The sequence below is a fragment of the Lissotriton vulgaris genome, chromosome 5, assembly GCF_964263255.1.
Source record: "Lissotriton vulgaris chromosome 5, aLisVul1.2, whole genome shotgun sequence".
Taxonomy (NCBI): domain Eukaryota; kingdom Metazoa; phylum Chordata; class Amphibia; order Caudata; family Salamandridae; genus Lissotriton; species Lissotriton vulgaris.
The window spans coordinates 46,435,747-46,461,669 of NC_141693.1; the positions used below are offsets into that span (position 1 = coordinate 46,435,747).

At 41.5% G+C, this 25,923-nt stretch overlaps 1 protein-coding gene across 1 annotated transcript in view; it reads left to right on the forward strand.

The window, feature by feature from the left end:
• Nucleotides 1–25,923, forward strand: part of LOC147710102 (uncharacterized) — a 671,165-nt gene that overhangs the window by 311,959 nt on the left and 333,283 nt on the right. Inside the window, exons 13-19 of the mRNA XM_086919316.1 lie at nucleotides 3,142–3,158; nucleotides 7,244–7,264; nucleotides 7,351–7,371; nucleotides 12,348–12,368; nucleotides 13,324–13,344; nucleotides 20,126–20,146; nucleotides 25,239–25,259. Coding sequence (XP_086775442.1) covers nucleotides 3,142–3,158; nucleotides 7,244–7,264; nucleotides 7,351–7,371; nucleotides 12,348–12,368; nucleotides 13,324–13,344; nucleotides 20,126–20,146; nucleotides 25,239–25,259 — 143 coding nt within the window. The remainder of the gene's footprint in view (nucleotides 1–3,141; nucleotides 3,159–7,243; nucleotides 7,265–7,350; nucleotides 7,372–12,347; nucleotides 12,369–13,323; nucleotides 13,345–20,125; nucleotides 20,147–25,238; nucleotides 25,260–25,923) is intronic.

The window sequence follows — 25,923 nt, forward strand, 5'->3', positions numbered from 1 at the left end:
GTAAGCGGCTACTGCTGATTGCGGGGGAGGGGTCTGTACCCTCACGAAGGGAGAAAGTGTCCCAGCATGTTCCACTTGAAATTAAGGAAAAGATTTGGGCTGATAAGTATGTGAACATGTTTTCGTTGCTTACTGACCATTACGAGATGGAGCATGTGAAGGGCCAAAAAGAGCTCATGCCTCCGAGTGTTTGGCGCGCAAAAATGGCCGCCTTTAAGGTCGACGAAAACATAGGTACTTGGGGCAGAGCGTTTGGCATTTTCACCTCCATCATGGGTGAGCGTAGGCCTGAGTTGTTGACGGAGTTGCCTATTTATCAGACACGTATCATGGAGTATTCTCTAGCGTACGAGGGCAATCAGTGGTTTTGTTACGACAATAATTTTAGGAAGGCTAAGGAGCACGACCCAGCTATAACATGGGATTGTTATGACTCCATTTCTTGGCAAAAAATGGAGAATTCAGGCATGTTAAAAGTACCGTTGTCGGGGAGTAACGGGGGTGAGTCTTCCCGCCATTCCTCTGGGACACCCTTTCGGACGGGTGCAGGTAACGAGCACCACTCGAAGTCGAGTGGCAACACAGGTAAAAGGGGGATTTGTTGGAATTTTAACAGGGGAAAATGTACGAGGCCCCAGGGGTCATGCAAGTTTAGACATGAATGTGGGGGGTGTGGACAGTCCTCCCATCCTGAGACCATGTGCAGAGCCAAGACGGGTGATAACGGTGGTAGGGGAAGCGCCAAACAGGTCTGAAATAGTCCGAGGGGCGCCTTTACCTACCCCGATTGATACCATGGCAATGATTCCTTGGCTCAACGAATACCCGGATCATGTTTCCGCTGGGGTGTTGCGAGACGGTTTTTCATATGGTTTCCGCATCCCAGTGGGGGATTTCCGGGGTGTAGCAAGTTGTAAGAACCAACTGTCGGTCCTGCAGCATACGGCGGTGGTACAGGTAAAGATTGGGAAAGAGGTCACTCGAGGGCGGGTTGCCGGTCCATTCGATTTACCACCAGTTGCTAACTTTGTTTGTTCCCCCTTAGGGGTGGTCCCCAAGAAGGACCCGGGTGAGTTTAGGCTAATACATAACTTGTCAGCCCCATGTGGTCTTTCCGTAAATGATGCGATAGACCCGGAAGTGTGTTCGGTGCGGTACGCATCTTTCGATGAGGCCGTCGCCATGTTGAATCGCCTGGGGCCCGGGGCGCTGATGGCAAAATCAGACATCGAGTCAGCGTTCCGGTTGCTCCCGGTACACCCAGACGATCAGCGTCTCCTTGGTTTCATGTTTCAGGGTCGCAATTACATGGATAGATGTATGCCAATGGGATGCTCTATATCTTGTGCTTATTTTGAAAAGTTCAGTTGTTTTCTGCAATGGGTATTTACACGGAAGACGGGTTTTCAGCATGTTATGCATTATCTCGATGACTTTCTGTTCCTGGGGGCAGCCGGGGGTCCGGAATGTGGACAGGCTTTAAATGAATTTTGTGTCTTAATGAAACATTTTGGTGTGCCATTGGCGCCAGGTAAGACTGTGGGTCCCTCGACTTCACTCGAGTTTCTGGGGATCGAGCTCGACTCGGAAGAAGGTTGTTTTCGATTACCAAGAGAAAAAGTGTTAAAATTCAGGGCATCCCTTGAAACATGTATTAGTGAGACTAAGGTAAACCTGCATCAATTGCAACAAATGGTGGGCCAGTTGAATTTTGCCCTGAGAGTAATGCCAATGGCCCGCCCCTTTTCCCGCTCGATTGCACAAGCCATGGTCGGCCTGAAGGAGGGACATCACCGCACGAGGCTCTCGGCAGAGGTTCGCCAGGACATGCGCATTTGGTTAGCATTCCGGGCGGATTTCAATGGTCGAATTGTCTGGAACAAACCGGCGGTGTCTTCCGAGGAGCTGGGGCTGTGGACAGATTCGGCGGGGAGTATAGGTTTTGGTGCCATATTCGGTACACAATGGTCGGCTCAAAAATGGCCATCATGGTGGCACGAGTGCGGGCTGACGAGTAACATTGCGTTTCTCGAACTCTTCCCTATTTTGGTGGCCCTGAAAACATGGCCAGAGGGGTTCCGGGATCACTCTGTGGTGTTCTGGTCTGATAACATGACCGTGGTTGAGTGTATCAATAGCCAGGCAGCACGTTGTAAATGGATCCTGAGATTGCTCAAGGAAATTGTGTTATTGTGTATGCAGTTGAATGTGCTCTTTAGGGCGCGACATATCCCGGGGGTACTGAACCAAGCAGCTGATGCGCTTTCTCGTTTCCGTATGCAGGCCTTCTGAGGTTTTCTGCCCACAGCGGACCCGGTGGCGGCACCCTTTCCCGAAGCTCTCTGGTCTCTCGGTGCCCCGAACTACAAAACCTCGTGGGAGAGAGTTTAGCACCCAGGACAAGGTCCTTTTTGGGTCTTGCTAGGGGAGAGCTTTGGGGTCAGGAAGAGCTTGTCGTTAAATTTTTGCTGTCTTTACGTCAGGCAGGCAAATCAGTAGCTACGGCCCAGAGGCATCGGGCCGCCATTTCCTTTATGGCAAGGGCTCATGGGATCCAGGACCCGACAGCGTCTTTCGTTGTGCAGAAAGCGCTACGTGGGTGGCAACGCCTGGAGGGCCACAGAGTAGATGAGAGACACCCGATAGGTTTGGATAGGTTGACCCTTTTATTTTCTGTACTCCCTGCAACGTGTTCATCCCAGTATGAAACAGTGTTATTCCGAGCCACTTTTGCGCTGGCATTCCATGGGGCTATGCGGGTAAGCGAACTGGTGGCGAAGAACAAGCAGGATACAATGGGGGGACTGTGCCGAGAGCACATCCAGGTCAAGATGGAGACGATGACTGTCTCGTTTGTCAGGTCCAAAACCGATCAGGGTGCGATTGGGGACTGCATAATTATACAGAGGATTCCCGGGTCTCCCATGTGCCCTGTTATGTGCGTAGAGAAATATTTAGCGCAGAGGGTGGCATCATGGGGGGGACCTTGTTGAGACACGCTGACGCCACGCCACTGACGAGGTTTCAGTTCCAGCGGGTGCTTGCGATGTCAATTTCGGCCGCGGGCTTGAACCCCGGTGAGTTTGGGACCCATTCCTTTCGGATAGGGGCTGCTACTGAGGCTACAGCCAGGGGTCTGAGTGTTGAAAAAGTGAAACGTTTGGGGCGTTGGTCCTCGAACTGTTACAAAAGGTATGTGCGGTTGCACATGTTGTGAAGCTGTAATGATGTACTCACGCTTCTTGTTTTTTGTTTGGTTTACAGTTTCGCAAGCTTACGAGGCGGGGCGGACTGTGCAGTCGACCCGACACCTGGGAACCAGCGGTCAGACATCACCGGCTGCGAAAAAAGAGGTGGCGGTCGTGGGCCACTCATACGTGAGGCGTGCCGCGGACGTATTCAAAGCAGGTGACATGATTCACATGGCTGGGGAATACGGGTACAGGGTGACCTTCTACGGAAGGGGCGGGCTCTGTATTGACCAGTTTCAATCCTTTTTCGAGGGTTTGTTAGGGCGGACAAGGTCACCGCCGTCTATAATCATAGTCCATCTTGGGGGCAACGATTTGGTGGCCACTGGTAGACGACTTCTTCTTGAGGCAGTGCTCTCCACAGTAAGTTGGTTGGCAAGAAGAGTTCCAGGGTGCACAATTGCATGGTCCCATATGATTCCACGGAAAGTGTGGCGGGGGGCGATTTCGGTTTCTGCTCTGAATCACTCAGTGAAGAAAGTAAATAACAAATTGGGTAGATTGTTTCGTTCCAGTACATTGCATTCTATTCCGCATGGTTGTATCAAGGGGGACAGTATGCATTTGGGGGACGGGGTCCATTTGTCCCCGGTGGGCAATGAGTTACTCATAGGTGACCTCATAGCTTGGCTAAAGAGTTTAAAACATGACCTTTAGGCAGGAGTTGTTGTGGGGGGTCCGGATAGCCGGTCAACTATCCGGCCTGTGGCGGTAAGGTCATGATCGGTGAGCAGTAATTGGAAGATCCCTATGGGGGGGCGTCACCCATTACGGATGGGAGCGCTCGGGGGAGGTGGCCATTGGCCCCTCAACGGGGAGGCGGTCCCTTCTAAGGATGGGCCGCCGGAAGGAAAGGAAAGGCGGTCAAGGCCCCTTCCTGGATAGGAGGGGCTACGGGCCCCTCCTGGGGAATTTCCCGGGGCCAGGACATCTGCGACGTCAGATGTGGTAAGTTGTGTGGGGTTCGGGAGGGGGTTTACGCTACCTTTTAGACACCTCACACGAGTCCTCGGACGACCTTTAAATGGCGTCGAGTTCATTGGGGCCCCCGTCAAGTCAAGGGAAATTGGTAGATGCACTTGAGGTACGCCTCTGTGCGGTCGCCCCTCACAAGTGAGGGGGGTATTTCTGGTTTAGGGATCTGACACCGGTTACGACCTTGCCGTTGGCCCTTAACGTTAGGATGTACAATTTCAAGTTAAATGTTTTTGTAGGATGTTAGTTCGGCTAGGAGAACCTTTGTATTAAAAATATGTTAAGGTTAGCCAAACATCGTAATGTGGAAATGAAATTGTACATAATATGAAACTGTTATTTTAATGTTTTGATTTTGTTTCATATTTTAATAAATACGGCCGGGAGGGTCACTCCCTCCCGCCTTCCAAAAGTTCAGAACCGTTTCCGGTTTCCCATCCTTGGGGATTGTGTCGAGAGGGGGTGGCGGGTATCTCAGCCATATGGAAAGGGGCGACCATTCGGTCCCCCCGAACGTATGGTGGAGTACCCCAATCCCCCCGGGAGGCCATCTTGGGCGGGAGGCGAGTCTCGGCTGGTATGCCCGAAGCGGCGTAGCCGGGGCGCGCCTTTTCCCGCCCTGGAGTGGGTTGTCCTAGACACTGACGCGGCCGGCCACGCCCCGTAGGCAGGCGGAGGCGGGTTTACGCCCGCCCGAAGACGGATAAAAGGAGCAACAAACCGAGAAAGCATCCTCTTGTTCCTGTGCTCTGAAGCTGCACCTCCCCGCTGCACGTGAGCTCGAGACGGAACGAAGAGCCAATTTTGACCCACCCACCAGCCCCTGAGGACAGCCAGTTGTTTTTTAAATAAAGTTTGGATGTGGTAACCCTATTTCTTACAGGTTGTGATGATTGTCGTGTTATTTTGAGTATGCAATAAAGAGAATGGTCATTTACAGTATGTTTGTTTAAATAAAGTAATGTTGCACTAGTGTTGATCAGTAATCATACGTAACTAGTTATGGTTGCCTTCTTTAAGTTCGTTATTTTAGTCACTTGTCGTATTTATTTTGGTCGGGCGGTAAGGTCATGATCGGTGAGCAGTAATTGGAAGATCCCTATGGGGGGGCGTCACCCATTACGGATGGGAGCGCTCGGGGGAGGTGGCCATTGGCCCCTCAACGGGGAGGCGGTCCCTTCTAAGGATGGGCCGCTGGAAGGAAAGGAAAGGCGGTCAAGGCCCCTTCCTGGATAGGAGGGGCTACTCCTATTCTTAGTGGATTTAAATGTGATATTCATATATGAATCAGGTGTTAGAGATCTAATGTGTCCCTGACCTCTTCTTGTGGGCTTTATTATTCCCAGTAGGTACTTATTATGAATAATTGCTCAGTGTTTCAAATATAAATTGCAGTCCAAAGTGATTTCTAATTCATGCTGGCACTTTGACTGACTTCTTGCACCTGGAGGTGAGACATGAGAAGGATGTGACTCTATGGCAGAGGAGAGGCCATGGAGAATGCTGCATCTCCGGAGACTGAGTGACATTTGTAATGATTTAGCACCCACACACCTCCAGCAGTGTATAATTTGAAACCCTAATCTGGATTATGCCTTTGGGCATTGCATAATGCTGCTGTGTTTATTAGCTGACTGGATGCCAAGTATTTCAGGATTTACATTTCGATCCAACTTTAAGTATAGCATTTCCTTCCTGCTCAAGTTAGCTCAATAGCATCTTATAATGCTCAGATTTATCACACTTTACCACTGTTTTTGCTTCATGAAAGTGATGCAGAGCATTAAAATTATTTTTCCATTATTTATTTCCTGTTAATATGAACATAATTTTTATGAACCAATGCAAAGTTTTTACACAGCTGAGAGTTGGTCACACAGTTTTTTTAATGTAATGTTCCAAATGCAGATTCAATTCTTCTGTTTAATTCAAATTGTCAAATGATGATTGTGTTGTGACATTTTCATCCTCATAACTTTTAACATTGTAATTATATTTGTGTGAATTGCTTGAATTTAGAGCATTACACTCTAGCACAGTTGTCAAAATATTCAAACATGGAACATCTCTTTAATGGCTGCCTTTAAAATTTGGCAACAGTCTGTATTGAATCTCCAAAAGTAACACATTTGTCGTTGCTATTTCAGACACTCTCCAGAAGGAAAAAGGTAAGTGAAATCGCATTAAAACAAGGGTAAGGGCAAGCACAAATCCAGTCAAGGTAGAGTACTTCTGTTACACATCTTGTCTGAAGATTGTTACTCCCTGTCTTGCATCATTTGCTTTTCATGATGTTGGGAACTATATTTTGCTCTACAGAGAGGCTATGTTCTAGACTATGTCTCCTTTATACTAAAACAGAAGTGCACTTCACAGTAAGAAAGCCAATTCCCAATCCACACAGCAGTAGAAAACACCAAGATTGTCACCAAGTAATTTCACTGCAATTAGACACGTCTACTATATTTTTAAAACCCCCAGAAATGCTCATTATGAAATTCATAATCTATTATAGGCTATCTGAGCAGACATATCAAAAGAATTAATTTCCAAATAATTCTTTGGTTTTAAACAAAATAGTTTTGAGGTTTGAAAGATTTCAACATATTGTATATTAGATATTTTTTAAGGCATTTGTAATCTACAATAAACGTATTACTTTTTAAAGACCCCTAACCAGAACAGTGCTAGGCAACTTGATGTCATATACTTTAAAAAAATTATCGAAATGATTGAGGGATATTTTTTTTTATGTATAATGAATGTGAATGTGATAGGTCAGTTTGAAATGCATAAACTATCTTTCACTATTCGAAACAATATATGTTATGGATATATGACATGTCAGACATTTTCCAAAAAAGTAGTTGGAACACTTGGAAACACATTCCAGATAGTTAGTACTACCCTCTGTCAGTTGTCCTTAGTCTGGTAACTTTCACCATCAGGCAATGTAGAAATAAAATGCACGTACTCAAAACAATATTAACCTTTACTTTTCTATATTTATCTGATAGGTGATTTAATTAAAGCAAGAGGTATGTATTTAAATTGAGCAATAATAAATGAATTTTATACAAAACAAAATCTAGTGAGTTCATAATGAATGTTTTTGTGTACACAGACAATCTCCAAAAAGAAAAAAGTGAGTGCTATAATTTACCTTTTAATATCACTTATCATAAAAGAGTCCTTCCCATGCCACACATTTGACCTGGGCATACATAAGGGAGGCGAGAGTATTGGATTCTCGATCAAGCTTAATGCCTCTACCTCTTTCTCGGGGGGCTTAATATACCGCCCAACAGGCAACGCCACCCCCTTCCTAGACTCCCTGGGTGACATCCTAGAGGCACTCATGTTAAGTTATCCCCACTTTACTTTGATGGGAGACATGAACCTACAATTGGAGTCGCCCGATGACCCACATGCCATCTGCTTTCAGCACACCCTGAACATCTTCGGCCTGAAACAACTGTTGACTGCCCCTACCCATCAAGCCGGCCACACGCTTGATGGCATTTGCTCCAATTTAGGCACTATCACCACGTCCGCACCCATTCCCCAAATTTGGACGGATCATAGTTTTATCCCCTTTGAAATCCACCAACGAGAGCAAATACCTCCAACAAAAAAGCGTTCTTCACCAACTTTTGCGGTAAATTGGAAAAAGGTTACTGATTGCATTAAGTTGGACTCTCAGCTATTGGCGCAGGCACCAAAGCCGGTGGGGAATGCGTCTGTAGACTCACGCAATTTCCATGACTGGATGGATCAAATCATCCTAGAAAACTCAAATCCTAAAAGTGGCCATGCTCAGTCCTCCAGAAGGAAACTGAGTGCTCCGTGGTACACACAGGCTTTAACAGAGAGTCACCTGCTTTGCAGAATAAAAGAAAGGAAATGGAGGAAAACATACGATGAGGCATCTAAAATCATCTATATCCACCAGAGAAAATTATATCTCTCAAGTATAAAAGCCACCAAGAAAGACTACTATATCAAAGTCATTAATGACGCCCATCAGAAGCAAAGTACGGTCTTCTCTATCGTAAAATCATTCACCCACCCCAAGGCCCTCCAACCCGAAATTCCTCCGTCGGAAACTCTATGCAACCAAATTGCAGATTTTTTCGAGGAAAAGATCACAATCATCCAAAAGGATTTCCTTCCGCCCTCAGCCACTTTGATCTTAGAACCACTTAATCAGGACGGCAATACTCAACACACTCTGGGCTGTTTCCAACCTGTCTCTCTCCAACAGACCCGAAAAGCCATCCTGGCCTGTAAATCCGGGGCACCTATGGACTCATGCCCTCCCCGTATACTGCATCATTTAATTGACGCAGTCAACCCCAACATCAATGCGATCATAAACGCGTCTCTAAACACAGGGGAAGTTCCAAATGAATGGAAAAAAGCCATTGTGAAGCCCCTGATGAAGAAACCCAACAAAGCAACAACGGACTTGTCGAACATGTGCCCAATATCACTCCTGCCAGTGCTGGGTAAGATCACGGAACAGATGGTGTATCATGAGTTAAAAACTTTTGTAGACGAACACAACATCCTCCACCCACAACAGTCAGGTTTTCGTCCCAGACATTCCACCGAAACTGCCCTGATTGAACTCACTGACTCCATCAAGTTCCTACAGGATGAGGGCAGGAAAGCTGTCCTCATCCTGCTTGATCTAACGGCAGCGTTCGACACCATCTCTCATGTCATCCTGATTGATAGGATGAGAGAGATCGGCGTGACAGATACAGCGTTGGCTTGGATAATATCCTTCCTGACTAATAGGTCCCAAACTGTATCTTTGGGTTCCCATCTATCCAGCGAGAAAACCATCTCATCCGGCGTGCCGCAGGGGTCCATTTTAAGCCCATTGCTTTATAACATCTATATGGCACCCCTCTTAGCTGTGATAGAGTCGCATGGGATCCTAGTCACGTCACACGCGGACGACACCCAACTTGTCGTCTCGATCGACAAAAATTGTACGGACGTAGACCAGAGGTTCCAGAATTGCCTCAAGGAGGTGTTTCAGTGGTTAAGGAAGAACCATCTGAAATGCAATAGCGGAAAAACAGAAATCCTCCCACTAGGCAAAGACCATCTCTTCTGCCCTAAGGACTGGTGGCCAAAGGATTCAGCGGCCCCACCTAGCTCAGTGGTCTCTGCGCGAAACCTGGGAGTTCAATTTGATACGGCCCTCTCTTTCGATGAGCATGTTAGAATCACAGCTGGTCATTGCTTCGGCCTCATCAAATCCCTTAAGAAATTCTTCGATTTTCTCCCCATTGCAGCTAGGAAATCTGTAGTGGTCGCTCTAATACTCTCACGACTCGACTATTGCAATGGGTTGATGGCGGGAGTAAAAAGGGCCACTCTGAAGAAATTGCAGAGTGTACAACATGCTGCGGCAAGACTAGTCCTAAAACTACCCAGGAAATCCTCAGCTTCCGCAGCACTAAATATTCTTCATTGGTTACCGCTGCATTAGAGGAATCTCTACAAACTTCTATTAACAGTTTTTAAAGCTTTGAAAAACACAGGACCAAAGTATCTCGCTAAGCGTTTTGTGCATTATGACCCAGTGCGCTGCCTGAGATCTTCTAGTGGCAACCTCACCAAAATCCCGAGGTATAAATATAAAACTAGGAGAGGGAAAAACTTTCACAGTCTTGGCAGCAAGGGCATGGAACAGCTTACCACTAAACCTAAGACTTATCGACTCTGAAAGTATATTCAGGAAACACCTGAAAACATGGATTTATCAGCAATCTGACAGTTTCGTGATGGCAGCTATCTAGATGTTCCACCAAATCTCATACACACGCTCAGCGCCAAGATGCTCCTTCCGGAGCGATAGGTCGCGCTCTATAAATACCCACAAATAAAATAAATAAATAAAATAAATAGAAGCATTGGATGAATTATGATCTCTTCCAGTGGCATTTTGCTGCCACTGTACAGAGTAAATCCTCTATCCCAGTTCAAGCCTGGAAACTGTTTTTGTGGCACTGTAATCAGGAACTTTACTGGTTTGTTGTCTAAAGTTATCAAAGTTTGAAATACTTCTTCCTTGATTCTCTGACTCTGGAATATTGCCTAGAAATATATTAACAGTTTAAGAAATCAGAACTGAAATTTGAGATTCGTTTTTGAGAATACAAAATAAATTTTTATTGTTTTCTTGCTTAAGATCATACCAAAAGAAAAGCACACCAATGTTATATTTTTTCCTCTCCAGTCTTTACAAAATTGAGATGTATTGACCTCACTTTATGTGTTCTACAGTTTTCTTGTGAAAGCTTCCAATCCTGTCTTTTGATTACGTAAGACACTTCCTCTTTGTGAATATATTGTCCATTTGCAATCTGAATTGGTATGAGCCCTGTCTGTCTTAGAAATGCATTGCCTATATATCTAAAATAAACATTTCCATAACCTAGTAAACTTGGCATTTATCAGGCTTGTTGTACAAGACCTTCTTCCTGGTCACCTACAGCATATACGAGGAGAACACAAGGAGCTGTAATTTACAGTGTGGAGACAATGGAAACTATTAAAAATTATTATAAACTGGCAAATGCTCCACCCTGTCAATATTGTCCTACCCCACTGACTTAGAAGTTATTCCCATAGTTGAGAACCTTTGTCTAGTGCATGCCTGTCATTGGGCCATCCTGTCATAGTTAGCCATATTTAGAGAGTAGCTGTATTTAGAAAATGTTTCTTCTCAGAAGATTCATGCGAGACATCACAGTCCACAAAACGTAAATCCACTCATAGCTCAGTACACAGAGTAACAACTCCATATGTCATATAGACAGTTATTTTTATTTAACAAACTTCACCTTCTGGAGGTATGTATTTATTTAAATCATAAAATTCTCATGAGCAGGTTAAATAAAATAATAACCTCTCTGTAGAGTACTCTATCTTCAGTTTAACAATCACTCAGGAGATGCACTGAAGAATTAGGATGTTTTTCCAATTAGGAACAGTAGCAATCCACCAGGGAAGCCAAGGCCATATCAATTGATGAGTTATGAGGCTTTTATGCCACATATCAACCCAATAAATTAAGAGATGCATAGAGAGTGTTGTAAGTATTTAATTCTTTAAATGCCCACACCGAAAAGATATTAACCAACATTGAGCCTTGATGGCCATTGCAGAGTTGTCCATGACACTCACAGTAATTAAAAATACACAAGGATAGTCGTACATTGCTTTCTGTGTCTGCTGTATGAAGATAAGGTACCTATATCTAGAAGTAACAATGTCTCTGCAGTGCCAAAGCTCAAGCTCTGTAATGTTCAAATTATCAAAGTGCAACTTTACCTATAGGAATGAAAACATGCACAGTGTGAGAACCCATCATGATAAACACGTAGAACCAACTCTCTTCTAAGGTGCAAGGAATGAGTTTGTCTGGCCAAGCACAGCCCGAGACGTAAACGTTACTGCTCCAGAATCCCTTTCCAACTTTGAAAACTCTTTTTATTTACCTACAGGCTTCCTGCAGTGACCCTAATCTGGATTGCAGTGACCCTAATCTTTGGGCATTGCATAATGCTGCTGTGTTTATTAGCTGACTGGATGCCAAGTATTTCAGGATTTACATTTCAATCCAACTTTAAGTATTTTATTTCCTTCCTGCTCAAGTTAGCTCAATAGCATCTTATAATGCTCAGATTTATCGCACTTTACCACTGTTTTTGCTTCATGAAAGTGATGCAAAGCATTAAAATTATTTTTCCATTATTTATTTCCTGTTAATATGAACGTAATTTTTATGAACCAATGCCAAGTTTTTACACAGCTGAGAGTTGGTCACCCAGTTGCTTTTCATGTAATGTTCCAAATGCAGATTCAATTCTTCTGTTTAATTCAAATTGTCAAATGATGATTGTGTTGTGACATTTTCATCCTCATAATTTTTAGCATTCTAATTATATTTGTGTGAATTGCTTGAATTTAGAGCATTACACTCTAGCACAGTTGTCAAAATATTCAAACGTGCAACATCTCTTTAAGGGTTGCCTTTAAAATTTGGCAACAGTCTGTATTGAATCTCCAAAAGTAACACATTTGTCATTGCTATTTCAGACACTCTCCAGAAGGAAAAAGGTATGTGAAATCGCATTAAAAGAAGGGTAAGGGCAAGCACAAATCCAGTCAAGGTAGAGTACTTCTGTTACACATCTTGTCTGAAGATTGTTACTCCCTGTCTTGCATCATTTGCTTTTCATGATGTTGGGAACTATATTTTGCTCTACAGAGGGGCTATGTTCTAGACTATGTCTCCTTTATACTAAAACAGAAGTGCACTACACAGTAAGAAAGCCAATTCCCAATCCACACAGCAGTAGAAAACACCAAGATTGTCACCAAGTGATTTCACTGCAATTAGACACGTCTACTCCATTTTTAAAACCCCCAGAAATGCTCATTATGAAATTCATAATATATTATAGGCTATCTGAGCAGACATATCAAAAGAATTAATTTCCAAATAATTCTTTGGTTTTAAACAAAATAGTTTTGAGGTTTGAAAGATTTCAACATATTGTATATTAGATATTTTTAAGACATTTGTAATCTGCGATAAAAGTATTACTTTTCAAAGACCCCTAACCAGAATAGTGCTAGGCAACTTGATGTCATATACTTTAAAAAAATTATCGAAATGATTGAGGGATATGTTTTTTTAATGTATAATGAATGTGAATGTGATAGGTCAGTTTGAAATGCATAAACTATCTTTGACTATGCGAAACAATATATGTTATGGATATATGATATTTCAGACATTTTCCAAAAAGTAGTTGGAACACTTGGAAACACATTCCAGATAGTTAGTACTACCCTCTGTCAGTTGTCCTTAGTCTGGTAACTTTCACCATCAGGCAATGTAGAAATAAAATGCACGTACTCAAAACAATATTAACCTTTACTTCTCTATATTTATCTGATAGGTGATTTAATTAAAGGAAAAGGTATGTATTTAAATTGAGAAATAATATATGAATTTTATACAAAACAAAAACTAGTGAGTTCATAATGAATGTTTTTGTGTACACAGACAATCTCCAAAAAGAAAAAGGTGAGTGCTATAATTTACCTTTTAATATAGAAGCAATTGATGAATTATGATCTCTTCCAGTGGCATTTTGCTGCCACTGTACAGAGTAAATCCTCTATCCCAGTTCATGCCTGGAAACTGTTTTTGTGGCATTGTAATCAGGAACTTTATTGGTTTGTTGTCTAAAGTTCTCAAAGTTTGAAATACTTCTTCCTTGATTCTCTGACTCTGGAATATTGCCTAGAAATATATTAACAGTTTAAGAAATCAGAACTGAAATTTGAGATTCGTTTTTGAGAGTTCAAAGAATACAAAATACATTTGTATTGTTTTCTTGCTAAAGATCATACCAAAAGAAAAGCACACCAATGTTATATGGTTTTCCTCTCCAGTCTTTACAAAATTGAGATGTATTGACCTCACTTTATGTGTTCTACAGTTTTCTTGTGAAAGCTTCCAATCCTGTCTTTTGATTACGTAAGACACTTCCTCTTTGTGAATATATTTTCCATTTGCAATCTGGATTGGTATGAGCCCTGTCTGTCTTAGAAATTCATTGCCTATAAATCTAAAATAAACATTTCCATAACCTAGTAAACTTGGCATTTATCAGGCTTGTTGTACAAGACCTTCTTCCTGGTCACCTACAGCATATACGAGGAGAACACAAGGAGCTGTGTGGAGATAATGGAAACTATTAAAATTTATTATAAACTGGCAAATGCTCCATCCTGTCAATATTGTCCTACCCTCTGACTTAGAAGTGATTCCCATAGTTGAGAACCTTGGTCTAGTGCATGCCTGTCATTGGGCCATCCTGTCATAGTTAGCCATATTTAGAGAGTAGCTGTATTTAGAAAATGTTTCTTCTCAGAAGATTCATGTGAGACATCACAGTCCACAAAACGTAAATCCACTCATAGCTCAGTACACAGAGTAACAACTCCATATGTCATATAGACTGTTATTTTTATTTAACAAACTTCACCTTCTGGAGGTATTTATTTAAATCATAAAATTCTCATGAGCAGGTTAAATAAATTAATTACCTCTCTGTAGAGTACTCTATCTTCAGTTTAACAATCACTCAGGAGATGCACTGAAGAATTAGGATGTTTTTCCAATTAGGAACAGTAGCAATCCACCAGGGAAGCCAAGGCCATATCAATTGATGATTTATGAGGCTTTTATGCCACATATCAACCCAATAAATTAAGAGATGCATAGAGAATGTTGTGAGTATTTAATTCTTTAAATGCCCACACCGAAAAGATATTAACCAACATTGAGCATTGATGGCCATTGCAGAGTTGTCCATGACACTCACAGTAATTAAAAATACACAAGGATAGTCGTACGTTGCTTTCTGTGTCTGCTGTATGGAGATAAGGTACCTATATCTAGGACTAACAATGTCTCTGCAGTGCCAAAGTTCAAGCTCTGTAATGTTCAAATCATCAAAGTACAACTTTACCTATAGGACTGTAAACATGCACAGTGTGAGAACCCATCATGACAAACACGTAGAACCAACTCTCTTCTAAGGTGCAAGGAATGATTTTGTCTGGCCAAGCACAGCCCGAGACGTAAACGTTACTGCTCCAGAATCCCTTTCCAACTTTGAAAACTATTTTTATTTACCTACAGGCTTCCTGCAGTGATAGCTAATAGGTCCGTCAGGAACAGCCCAGTGGCTTAAAGGTGTTAGAGGATGTGTCAGGAACACTATGACTATTCACGTTCAGACATTTCTATTTTAAATCATGTTGTCCTTTCAGACTCTAGGAATTCAACTTTTGGGCATTTTTCAATCTTTAGTATTTCCTTTATAGAATGTGTGATGTTATGAAGCTGTTTAGGAATTCTAGAAATGTCAGCACTATAGGCACCTGCTAACCAGGAATGTCTATGAATGTTAACTATATTCTATCTCTATGATAAATGAGTTGGCACATGTCCTGCCATTCTTGTCGTGTTCAATTCTTGCTTTCAAATCTTAAAATCCTGTAATTGCTTACAAAATAAAAAGTAGGATAAGATAAAAAATCCAAGTTGTGTACAATAGAATATCAGATATCATATCATAGAAAGAGAGAGAGTTCCAGACATAGCTATAGAGGCATATGTTAATCCCGTGTGTAGCCCAATCCTCAGTTGGACGCGACAGGGGGGGGGGAAATACCTTACAGCTGGTCAGTGTTTATGTTCCTTTAACCTACATGCTTCTTTTTCATGACAGGACATAGCTAACTTGTTATTTTATAAATAAATCCTAAGGATGTTGGGTGAATCAGCCTAGAATCTCAGACTCAATTTACTATTTAATGCTTAAGCAAAGATAGTATAAATAAAGCATAAGGCAGTTAGGATAGTGAAGACACAATAAAAATGTTAGAATTTTTCTTGCTGTTTTTGATGTGCAAAAATTGCATCTTTGTATTTATTTTTATATTCTGTTTTAGTACTATTCATATTTTATGGTTTAGGTTAGAAGTTTATCTATACTACTATTATAAAGAGAGAACTTGCACCTTTTGGCCAGGTAAACTCGGGAACCACAGCACCAATCACAACACCCAATACAGCGTTGGAAAGGGCAGTTGCAGCAGAAGGACATAGGCTATACATTTGTACAACATATACATTACGAAGGGCAAACAACATTCCGGAGAAAGTAGTTCCTTGTGGGCGTTGTTCTCAATGTGGGCGGTAACATTGGCAGAGGGGCATGTCCCATTCGCTCGGTTTCAAGCACTCAAGCACACCCAAAGCAACAGATTCTGCAACTACACACAAGCACACACACAACACGGCAACTTCACCACTGCAACCACACACAAGCACACACACAACACAGCTACTTCTGCATGCACGTCCACTTCAGGAGCGATAAACACCGTTTTATGCACATAGCCTTTAGAGCATAAACATCGTTTTCCTTCAGGAGCATAAACGTAGTTTTCCACAAATGTGCACTAAAAGAGGTCGGCAAATTCGGTAATCACTGCCTCCGTAAGGGTTCCGAGCCAAGATAAACAAAGGGGCGCGGCTTCGACCAGAAAAGGAACAGTAACATCCAATCGCGCAACACTCTTGCCCGCCCCTTCCACCAAACAACCATCCAATCGCAGCACAAAACCTTCCCACACCGTTTTATACATGTAGCCTTCTGGAGCATAAACATCGTTTTGCTTGATGAGCATAAACATCGTTTTTTTCAATATGTGCACAAGAAGAGGTCGGAAAATACGGTACTCCGCAGGGATCAGAGCCCAGATAAACAAAGGGGCGCGGCTTCGACCAGAAAAGGAACAGTAACATCCAATCGCGCAACATTCACCCGCGCATTCCAAAAAACAACCATCCAATCATGGCACACTGTTGGCCACGCCTTCCACAAAACTACCAATGGCGCCACACACACAAACACGCAAGTACCACATTCATTGGCCGCGCCTTCCTGCAAACAACCAATGGCGACACATACATTACACAAACAACCAATCACGCAAGCAAACACACATGTATCACATTCATTGTAAAGAACAATACGGAAAAACTTCACCCATTGGTGCAAGCAATATTGCTGTCGGGGACACTAACGCGGGCAGATACACATTGGCACAGGCGATGGACAAATTTGCACGCCGAGTTCCACAAGCCATTGAGGTTTCAAGTACGCTCTTTACACGCGAATTCCGTAGGCGCACACTGTTGTTGCAAGGGGCTACACAGGGGGCGGCCAGCAACATAATACACGAGAAATCACAAGCCTCTGTCATCATGGCTGTTGGCACCAGGCCGGCCGGGCCGGCCGCAGGGGGCCCGGGGTCCGTCCTAATGAGAGGTAGAGGCTGGCTGCAGAGCTCACTGGTTTGAGGGCGGCAGGTTCACCGGAATCATGGTGCTCGGCTGGCTGTCAGCACTACAGATCGCACCTTCAGTCTGTTGCAGTGGGGCTAAAATATCTCCCCTGACAGTAAATAATTATTTCCGACCCGGGGCCGGTCGAGGGATCGTGCTGGAGCCTGTGTCTAACGGAAGGTACAGGCAGAGTGAGGCTGCTGCTCATTGCAGCTGGACAGGTCTCTGCAGTACTAATGGGCCCCTTTTCTGTCTTGGTATACAGAGACTCGAGCCTTTAAAAAAATTGAGTATAAGTGCCGAGACAACACCCTCAGAGAATCAAAGAGCAGGACCACTAATGTCAGTCATGCGCAACAATTAAAAGTGCGCAGTAAGTCGTGACCAGTGAAAAACAGACCGGAGCAGGTGCCTCTGTGGAAGGAAGGTAGGCCCAAGAGAAGCGGGTAGTACAGAGCGTTGTTGGGATTTTTGGAACAGCAACTTACACTGCGCAAGCTAAGGCTGAGTGAGTGCAGGTGCGTAGCTGTTTGCCAAAAATGTTTTCATTTTTCATGACGGATATTTAAAGGCAAGGTGAAATTTTTCACAACTGTGTGAAAATGGTGCTTAATCTGTATTTGCAAGGCGGCCTCTATCGAGTAAAATGACTCAAAATTAACGTTTTCCGATCAAAGCAAACAGTGCAACCTGGTGAGAGAGGGAAAGAGGGATAATGACAGAGAGGAGCGGGCTAGAGAATGAGCGCATGAGAGAGGAGAGGAATAAAAAGAGACAGAGACAGGAGAGGGATAAAAGGATAGGAGAGGGATGAAAGGATAGAGAGGAGAGGGATAGAGAGAGAGAACATGCAAGGGGGGAGGGGAATAAAGACAGGAGAGGTCTAGAGAGTGAGCGCGTGAGAGAGGAGAGGGATAAAAAGAGACAGAGACAGGAGAGGGATAAAAGGATAGGAGAGGGATGAAAGGATAGAGAGGAGAGGGAGAGAGAGAGCATGCAAGGGGGGAGGGGAATAAAGACAAGAGAGGTCTAGAGAGTGAGCGCGTGAGAGAGGAGAGGGATAAAAAGAGACAGACAGTGTGTGAGAGAGGGGAGAGGGATAAAAAGAGAGGAGCAGGATAAAGAGAGAGGAGAGGAATAAAGAAAGCAATAAAGAGAGGGAGAGAGCGAGGGGGAGGGATAAAGGCAGGAGAGGGATAGAGAGCGTGTGAGAGAGAGGAGAGGGATAAAAAGAGAGAGAGGAGAGGGATAGATAGAGCGAGAGCGTCGTGGTCACACACAGAGGAAAGCTTGCATTGTGAGATATAGTTGCCGTAGTAGTTTATTCGAAAGACTGATGTGTTTCGATTGGAACACTCTTTGTGGTGTTATTTCTGATATTCACATGTGTTGATCGTCTTCATTGCTTAATTTTGTCCGCAAGAAAGTGTCACTCATAGTCATTGAAATGTCACTCATAATTACACTGAAATTATGAAAATATCACACATGGCAATCTGAAACCTTGGCAGCTATGCTTTCACATTCTACAACGAGGCATCTTCTACGCTCATTAAAAGCCATTACCGGACTCGCGCACTGTTGTTGGAAGGTGCTTCACAGGGGGCGGCCAGGGAAATATTCAGGAAAAGAACAAGTCTCACTGCACATTAATTCACGGCGCTTTACTACCGTCTAACGTTCTTGCAAGGGGGAAGCTAAAAAAACGTGCTCAGAACACTCCCTGTAAACATTGCTGGCAGGGCCACGAACGCGATAATAAATAAATCAGCACTACTTTCACACAAAAAATACTCAGAGGCCAGGGGAACATCCAAACGCTCAATTCCACAAGCCTCTTTTACATTCCACAACAAGGCCGTATAAAGCTGTTGCAAGGGCCTGCACAGGGGGCAGCCAGGAAAAAAAAAGCACATTGAACAGGGGGCAACCAACCAACAGTTACATTTGCAAGGGCCTGCACAGGGGGCAGACAGGGAAAATAAATAGGCACATTCAACAGGGGGCAGTACCGAGAAATATTAAAAGCTTCATAATATTTTTTCACACATTACTTTTCTCCCCCGGACAACGTCGGGACGGGCTGCTAGTTATAAATATTTTGAATTATATTTCCTATTCTTAGTGGCTTTAAATGTGATATTCATATATGAATCAGGTGTTAGAGATCCAATGTGTCCCTGACCTCTTCTTGTGGGCTTTATTATTCCCAGTAGGTACTTATTATGAATAATTGCTCAGTGTTTCAAATATAAATTGCAGTCCAAAGTGATTTCTAATTCATGCTGGCACTTTGACTGACTTCTTGCACCTGGAGGTGAGACATGAGAAGGAATTTGACTCTATGGCAGAGGAGAGGCCATGGAGAATGCTGCATCTCCGGAGACTGAGTGACATTTGTAATGATTTAGCACCCACACACCTCTAGGATTGTATAATTTGAAACCCTAATCTGGATTATGCCTTTGGGCATTGCATAATGCTGCTGTGTTTATTAGCTGAATAGCATCTTATAATGCTCAGATTTATCACACTTTACCACTGTTTTTGCTTCATGAAAGTGATGCAAAGCATTAAAATTATTTTTCCATTATTTATTTCCTGTTAATATGAACGTAATTTTTATGAACCAATGCAAAGTTTTTACACAGCTGAGAGTTGGTCACACAGTTGTTTTTTATGTAATGTTCCAGATGCAGATTCAATTTTTCTGTTTAATTCAAATTGTCAAATGATGATTGTGTTGTGACATTTTAATCCTCATAATTTTTAACATTGTAATTATATTTGTGTGAATTGCTTGAATTTAGAGCATTACACTCTAGCACAGTTGTCAAAATATTCAAACGTGGAACATCTCTTTAATGGTTGCCTTTAAAATTTGGCAACAGTCTGTATTGAATCTTCAAAAGTAACACATTTGTCGTTGCTATTTCAGACACTCTCCAGAAGGAAAAAGGTATGTGAAATCGCATTAAAACAAGGGTAAGGGCAAACACAAATCCAGTCAAGGTAGAGTACTTCTGTTACACATCTTGTCTGAAGATTGTTACTCCCTGTCTTACATCATTTGCTTTTCATGATGTTGGGAACTATATTTTGCTCTACAGAGGGGCTTTGTTCTAGACTATGTCTCCTTTATACTAAAATAGGAGTGCACTACACAGTAAGAAAGCCAATTCGCAATCCACACAGCAGTAGAAAACACCAAGATTGTCACCAAGTGATTTCACTGCAATTAGACACGTCTACTCCATTTTCAAAACCCTCGGAAATGCTCATTATGAAATTCATAATCTATTATAGGATATCTGAGCAGACATATCAAAAGAATGAATATAAAAATAATTCTTTGGTTTTAAACAAAAATAGTTTTGAGGTTTGAAAGATTTCAACATATTGTATATTAGATATTTTTTAAGACATTTGTAATCTGCAATAAACGTATTACTTTTCAAAGACCCCTAACCAGAACAGTGCTAGGCAACTTGATGTCATGTACTTTAAAAAAATTATCGAAATGATTGAGGGATATTTTTTTTATGTATAATGAATGTGAATAAGATAGGTCAGTTTGAAATGCATAAACTATCTTTGACTATGCGAAACAACATATGTTATGCATATATGATATTTCAGACATTTTCCAAAAAGTAGTTGGAACACTTGGAAACACATTCCAGATAGTTAGTACTACCCTCTGTCAGTTGTCCTTAATCTGGTAACTTTCACCATCAGGCAATGTAGAAATAAAATGCACGTACTCAAAACAATATTAACCTTTACTTCTCAAAATTTAGCTGATACGTGATTTAATTAAAGCAAGAGGTATATATTTAAATTGAGCAATAATAAATGAATTTTATACAAAATAAAATCTAGTGAGTTCATTATGAATGTTTTTGTGTACACAGACAATCTCCAAAAAAAAAGGTGAGTGCCTCGAGTTCTGGCTCGATACGGAACTGTCTTTCAAAATTCAGGCAAGAAAGAGAGTGGCTCTTGCTTTGGTTTAATGAAAACAATCCGCAAAATTCTTCCCCAGCTACCTGAAACTGCTAGGAAAACCATAGTGCAGTCCCTTATCCTGTGAAGGCTGGACTATGGGAATGCACTCTACCTAGGAGCCCCCACTTCAGTTACCCGACAACTTCAGATTGCCCAAAATTCCGCAGCAAGGCTACTCACTGGTACCAGCCATCGTACTTCAGCGGCACCTTCGCTAAGGACCTTGCACTGGCTCCCAATAAAGGAGCGGATCCATTTCAAGACCCTCTGTTTGGTCCATAAAACTCTTTATGGGAATGGCCCCTCCATCTTAAACGATATGGTTAGACCATACAAACCATCTAGGGATCTTCGTTTAAAACAGCAGAACCTTCTCATAATCCCCAGGACCAACAGAGCGCGATCAGGGGACCGTCTCTTTTCGCGAAATGCAGCCAGGCTGTGGAATGCCCACCCTCTTCCACTTCGTCAATAACCCAGCCTGCCCCCATTCAGAAAAAAACTAAAAACAGCATTATTCCACAAGACATAGATAAGCTGCCTCTTATTCGTTAGTTTCCTGCTAACTTCTTCTGTTTTAATATCAAGCGCTGGGATGCTTCCGAGTAGCCATGCGCTATAGAAGAACCTTTTCAATTCAATTCAATTTACCTTTTAATATAGAAGCATTGGATGAATTATGATCTCTTCCAGTGGCATTTTGCTGCCACTGTACAGAGTAAATCCTCTATCCCAGTTCAAGCCTGGAAACTGTTTTTGTGGCATTGTAATCAGGAACTTTACTGGTTTGTTGTCTAAAGTTCTCAAAGTTTGAAATACTTCTTCCTTGATTCTCTGACTCTGAAATATTGCCTAGAAATATATTAACAGTTTAAGAAATCAGAACTGAAATTTGAGATTCGTTTTTGAGAGTTCAAAGAATACAAAATACATTTTTATTGTTTTCTTGCTTAAGATCATACCAAAAGGAAAGCACGCCAATGTTATATTGTTTTCCTTTCCAGTCTTTACAAAATTGAGATGTATTGACCTCACTTTATGTGTTATACAGTTTTCTTGTGAAAGCTTCCAATCCTGTCTTTTGATTATGTAAGACACTTCCTCTTTGTGAATATATTTTCCATTTGCAATCTGAATTGGTCTGAGCCCTGTCTGTCTTAGAAATGCATTGCCTATGTATCTAAAATAAACATTTCCATAACCTAGTAAACTTGGCATTTGTCAGGCTTGTTGTACAAGACCATCTTCCTGGTCACCTACAGCATATACGAGGAGAACACAAGGAGCTGTAATTTACAGTGTGGAGATAATGGAAACTAATAAAAATTATTATAAACTGTCAAATGCTCCACCCTGTCAATCTTGTCCTACCCTCTGACTTAGAAGTGATTCCCATAGTTGAAAACCGTGGTCTAGTGCATGCCTGTCATTGGGCCATCCTGTCATAGTTAGCCATATTTAGAGAGTAGCTGTATTTAGAAAATGTTTCTTCTCAAGTGATTCATGCGAGACATCACAGTCCACAAAACGTAAATCCACTCATAGCTCAGTACATAGAGTAACAACTCCATATGTCTTATAGACAGTTATTTTTATTTAACAAACTTCACCTTCTGGAGGTATTTATTTAAATCATAAAATTCTCATGAGCAGGTTAAATAAATTAATTACCTCTCTGTAGAGTACTCTATCTTCAGTTTAACAATCACTCAGGAGATGCACTGAAGAATTAGGATGTTTTTCCAATTAGGAACAGTAGCCATCCACCAGGGAAGCCAAGGCCATTTCAATTGATGAGTTATGAGGCTTTTATGCCACATATCACCCCAATAAATTAAGAGATGCATAGAGAGTGTTGTAAGTATTTAATTCTTTAAATGCCCACACCAAAAAGATAATAACCAACATTGAGCATTGATGGCCATTGCATAGTTGTCAATGACACTCACAGTAATTAAAAATACACCAGTATAGTCGTGCATTGCTTTCTGTGTCTGCTGTATGGAGATAAGGTACCTATATCTAGAAGTAACAATGTGTCTGCAGTGCAAAAGCTCAAGCTCTGTAATGTTCAAATCATCAAAGTACAACTTTACCTATAGGACTGTAAACATGCACAGTGTGAGAACCCATCATGACAAACACGTAGAACCAACTCTCTTCTAAGGTGCAAGTAATGAGTTTGTCTGGCCAAGCACAGCCCGAGAGGTAAACGTTACTTCTCCAGAATCCCTTTCCAACTTTGAAAACACTTTTTATTTACCTACAGGCTTCCCGCAGTGATAGCTAATAGGTCCGTCAGGAACAGCCCAGTGGCTTAAAGGTGTTACAGGATGTGTCAGGAACACTATGACTATTCACGTTCAGACATTTCTATTTTAAATCATATTGTCCTTTCAGACTCTAGGAATTCAACTTTTGGGCATTTTTCAATCTTTACTATTTCCTTTATAGAACGTGTGATGTTATAAAGCTGTTTAGGAATTCTTGAAATGTCAGCACCATAGGAACCTGCTATCCAGGAATGTCGATGAATGTTAACTATATTCTATCTCTATGATAGATGAGTTGGCACATGTCCTGCCATTCTTGTCGTCTTCAATTCTTACTTTCAAATCTTAAAATCCGGTAATTGCTTACAAAATAAAAAGTAGGATAAGATAAAAAATGTAAGTAGTGTATAATAGAATATCAGATATCATATCACAGAAAGAGAGAGTTTTCCAGACATAGCTATAGATGCAAATGTTAATCCCGTGTGTAGCCCAATCCTCAGTTGGAGGCGACAGAGGGGGGAAATACCTTACAGCTGGTCAGTGTTTATGTTCCTTTAACCTACATGCTTCTTTTTCATGACAGGAAATAGCTAACTTGTTATTTTATAAATAAATCTTAAGGATGTTGGGTGAATCAGCCTAGAATCTCAGACTCAATTTACTATTTAATGTTTAAGCAAATTTGTATAAATAAAGCATATGGCAGTTAGAATAGTGAAGACACAAATAAAAATGTTAGAATTTTTCTTGCTGTTTTCGATGTGCAAAAATTGTATCTTTGTATTTATTTTTATATTCTGTTTCAGTACTATTCATATTTTATGGTTTAGGTTAGAAGTTTATTATAAATATTTTGAATTATATTTCCTATTCTTAGTGGCTTTAAATGTGATATTCATATATGAATCAGGTGTTAGAGATACACTGTGTCCCTGACCTCTTCTTGTGAGCTTTATTATTCCCAGTACATACTTATTATGAATAATTGCTTAGTGTTTCAAATATAAATTGCAGTCCAAAGTGATTTCTAATTCATGCTGGCACTTTGACTGAGTTCTTGCACCTGGAGATGAGACATGAGAGGGATGTGACTCTATAGCAGAGGAGAGGCCATGGAGAATGCTGCATCTCCGGAGACTGAGTGACATTTGTAATGATTTAGCACCCACACACCTCTAGGATTGTATAATTTGAAACCCTAATCTGGATTATGCCTTTGGGCATTGCATAATGCTGCTGTGTTTATTAGCTGACTTGATGCCAAGTATTTCAGGATTTACATTTCAATCCAACTTTAAATATAGCATTTCCTTCCTGCTCAAGTTAGCTCAATAGCATCTTATAATGCTCAGATTTATCACACTTTACCACTGTTTTTGCTTCATGAAAGTGATGCAAAGCATTAAAATTATTTTTCCATTATTTATTTCCTGTTAATATGAAGGTCATTTTTATGCACCAATGCAAAGTTTTTACACAGCTGAGAGTTGGTCACACAGTTGTTTTTCATGTAATGTTGCAAATGCAGATTCAATTCTTCTGTTTAATTCAAATTGTCAAATGATGATTGTGTTGTGACATTTTCATCCTCATAATTTTTAACATTGTAATTATATTTGTGTGAATTGCTTGAATTTAGAGCATTACACTCTAGCACAGTTGTCAAAATATTCAAACGTGCAACATCTCTTGAATGGTTGCATTTAAAATTTGGCAACAGTCTGTATTGAATCTCCACAAGTAACACATTTGTCGTTGCTATTTCAGACACACTCCAGAAGGAAAAAGGTATGTGAAATCGCATTAAAACAAGGGTAAGGGCAAGCACAAATCCAGTCAAGGCAGAGTACTTCTGTTACACATCTAGTCTGAAGATTGTTACTCCCTGTCTTGCATCATTTGCTTTTCATGATGTTGGAAACTATATTTTGCTCTACAGAGGGGCTATGTTCTAGACTATGTCTCCTTTATACTAAAACAGAAGTGCACTACACAGTAAGAAAGCCAATTCCCAATCCACACAGCAGTAGAAAACACCAAGATTGTCACCAAGTGATTTCACTGCAATTAGACACGTCTACTCCATTTTCAAAATCTCCGGAAATGCTCATTATGAAATTCATAATCTATGATAGGCTATCTGAGCAGACATATCAAAAGAATTAATTTCCCAAAAATTCTTTGGTTTTAAACAAAATAGTTTTGAGGTTTGAAAGATTTCCGCATATTGTATATTAGATATTTTTTAAGCCATTTGTAATCTGCAATAAACGTATTACTTTTCAAAGACCCCTAACCAGAATAGTGCTAGGCAACTTGATGTCATATACTTTAAAAAAATTATCAAAATGATTGAAGGATATATTCTTTTTATGTATAATGAATGTGAATGTGATAGGTCAGTTTGAAATGCATAAACTATCTTTGACTATGCGAAACAATATATGTTATG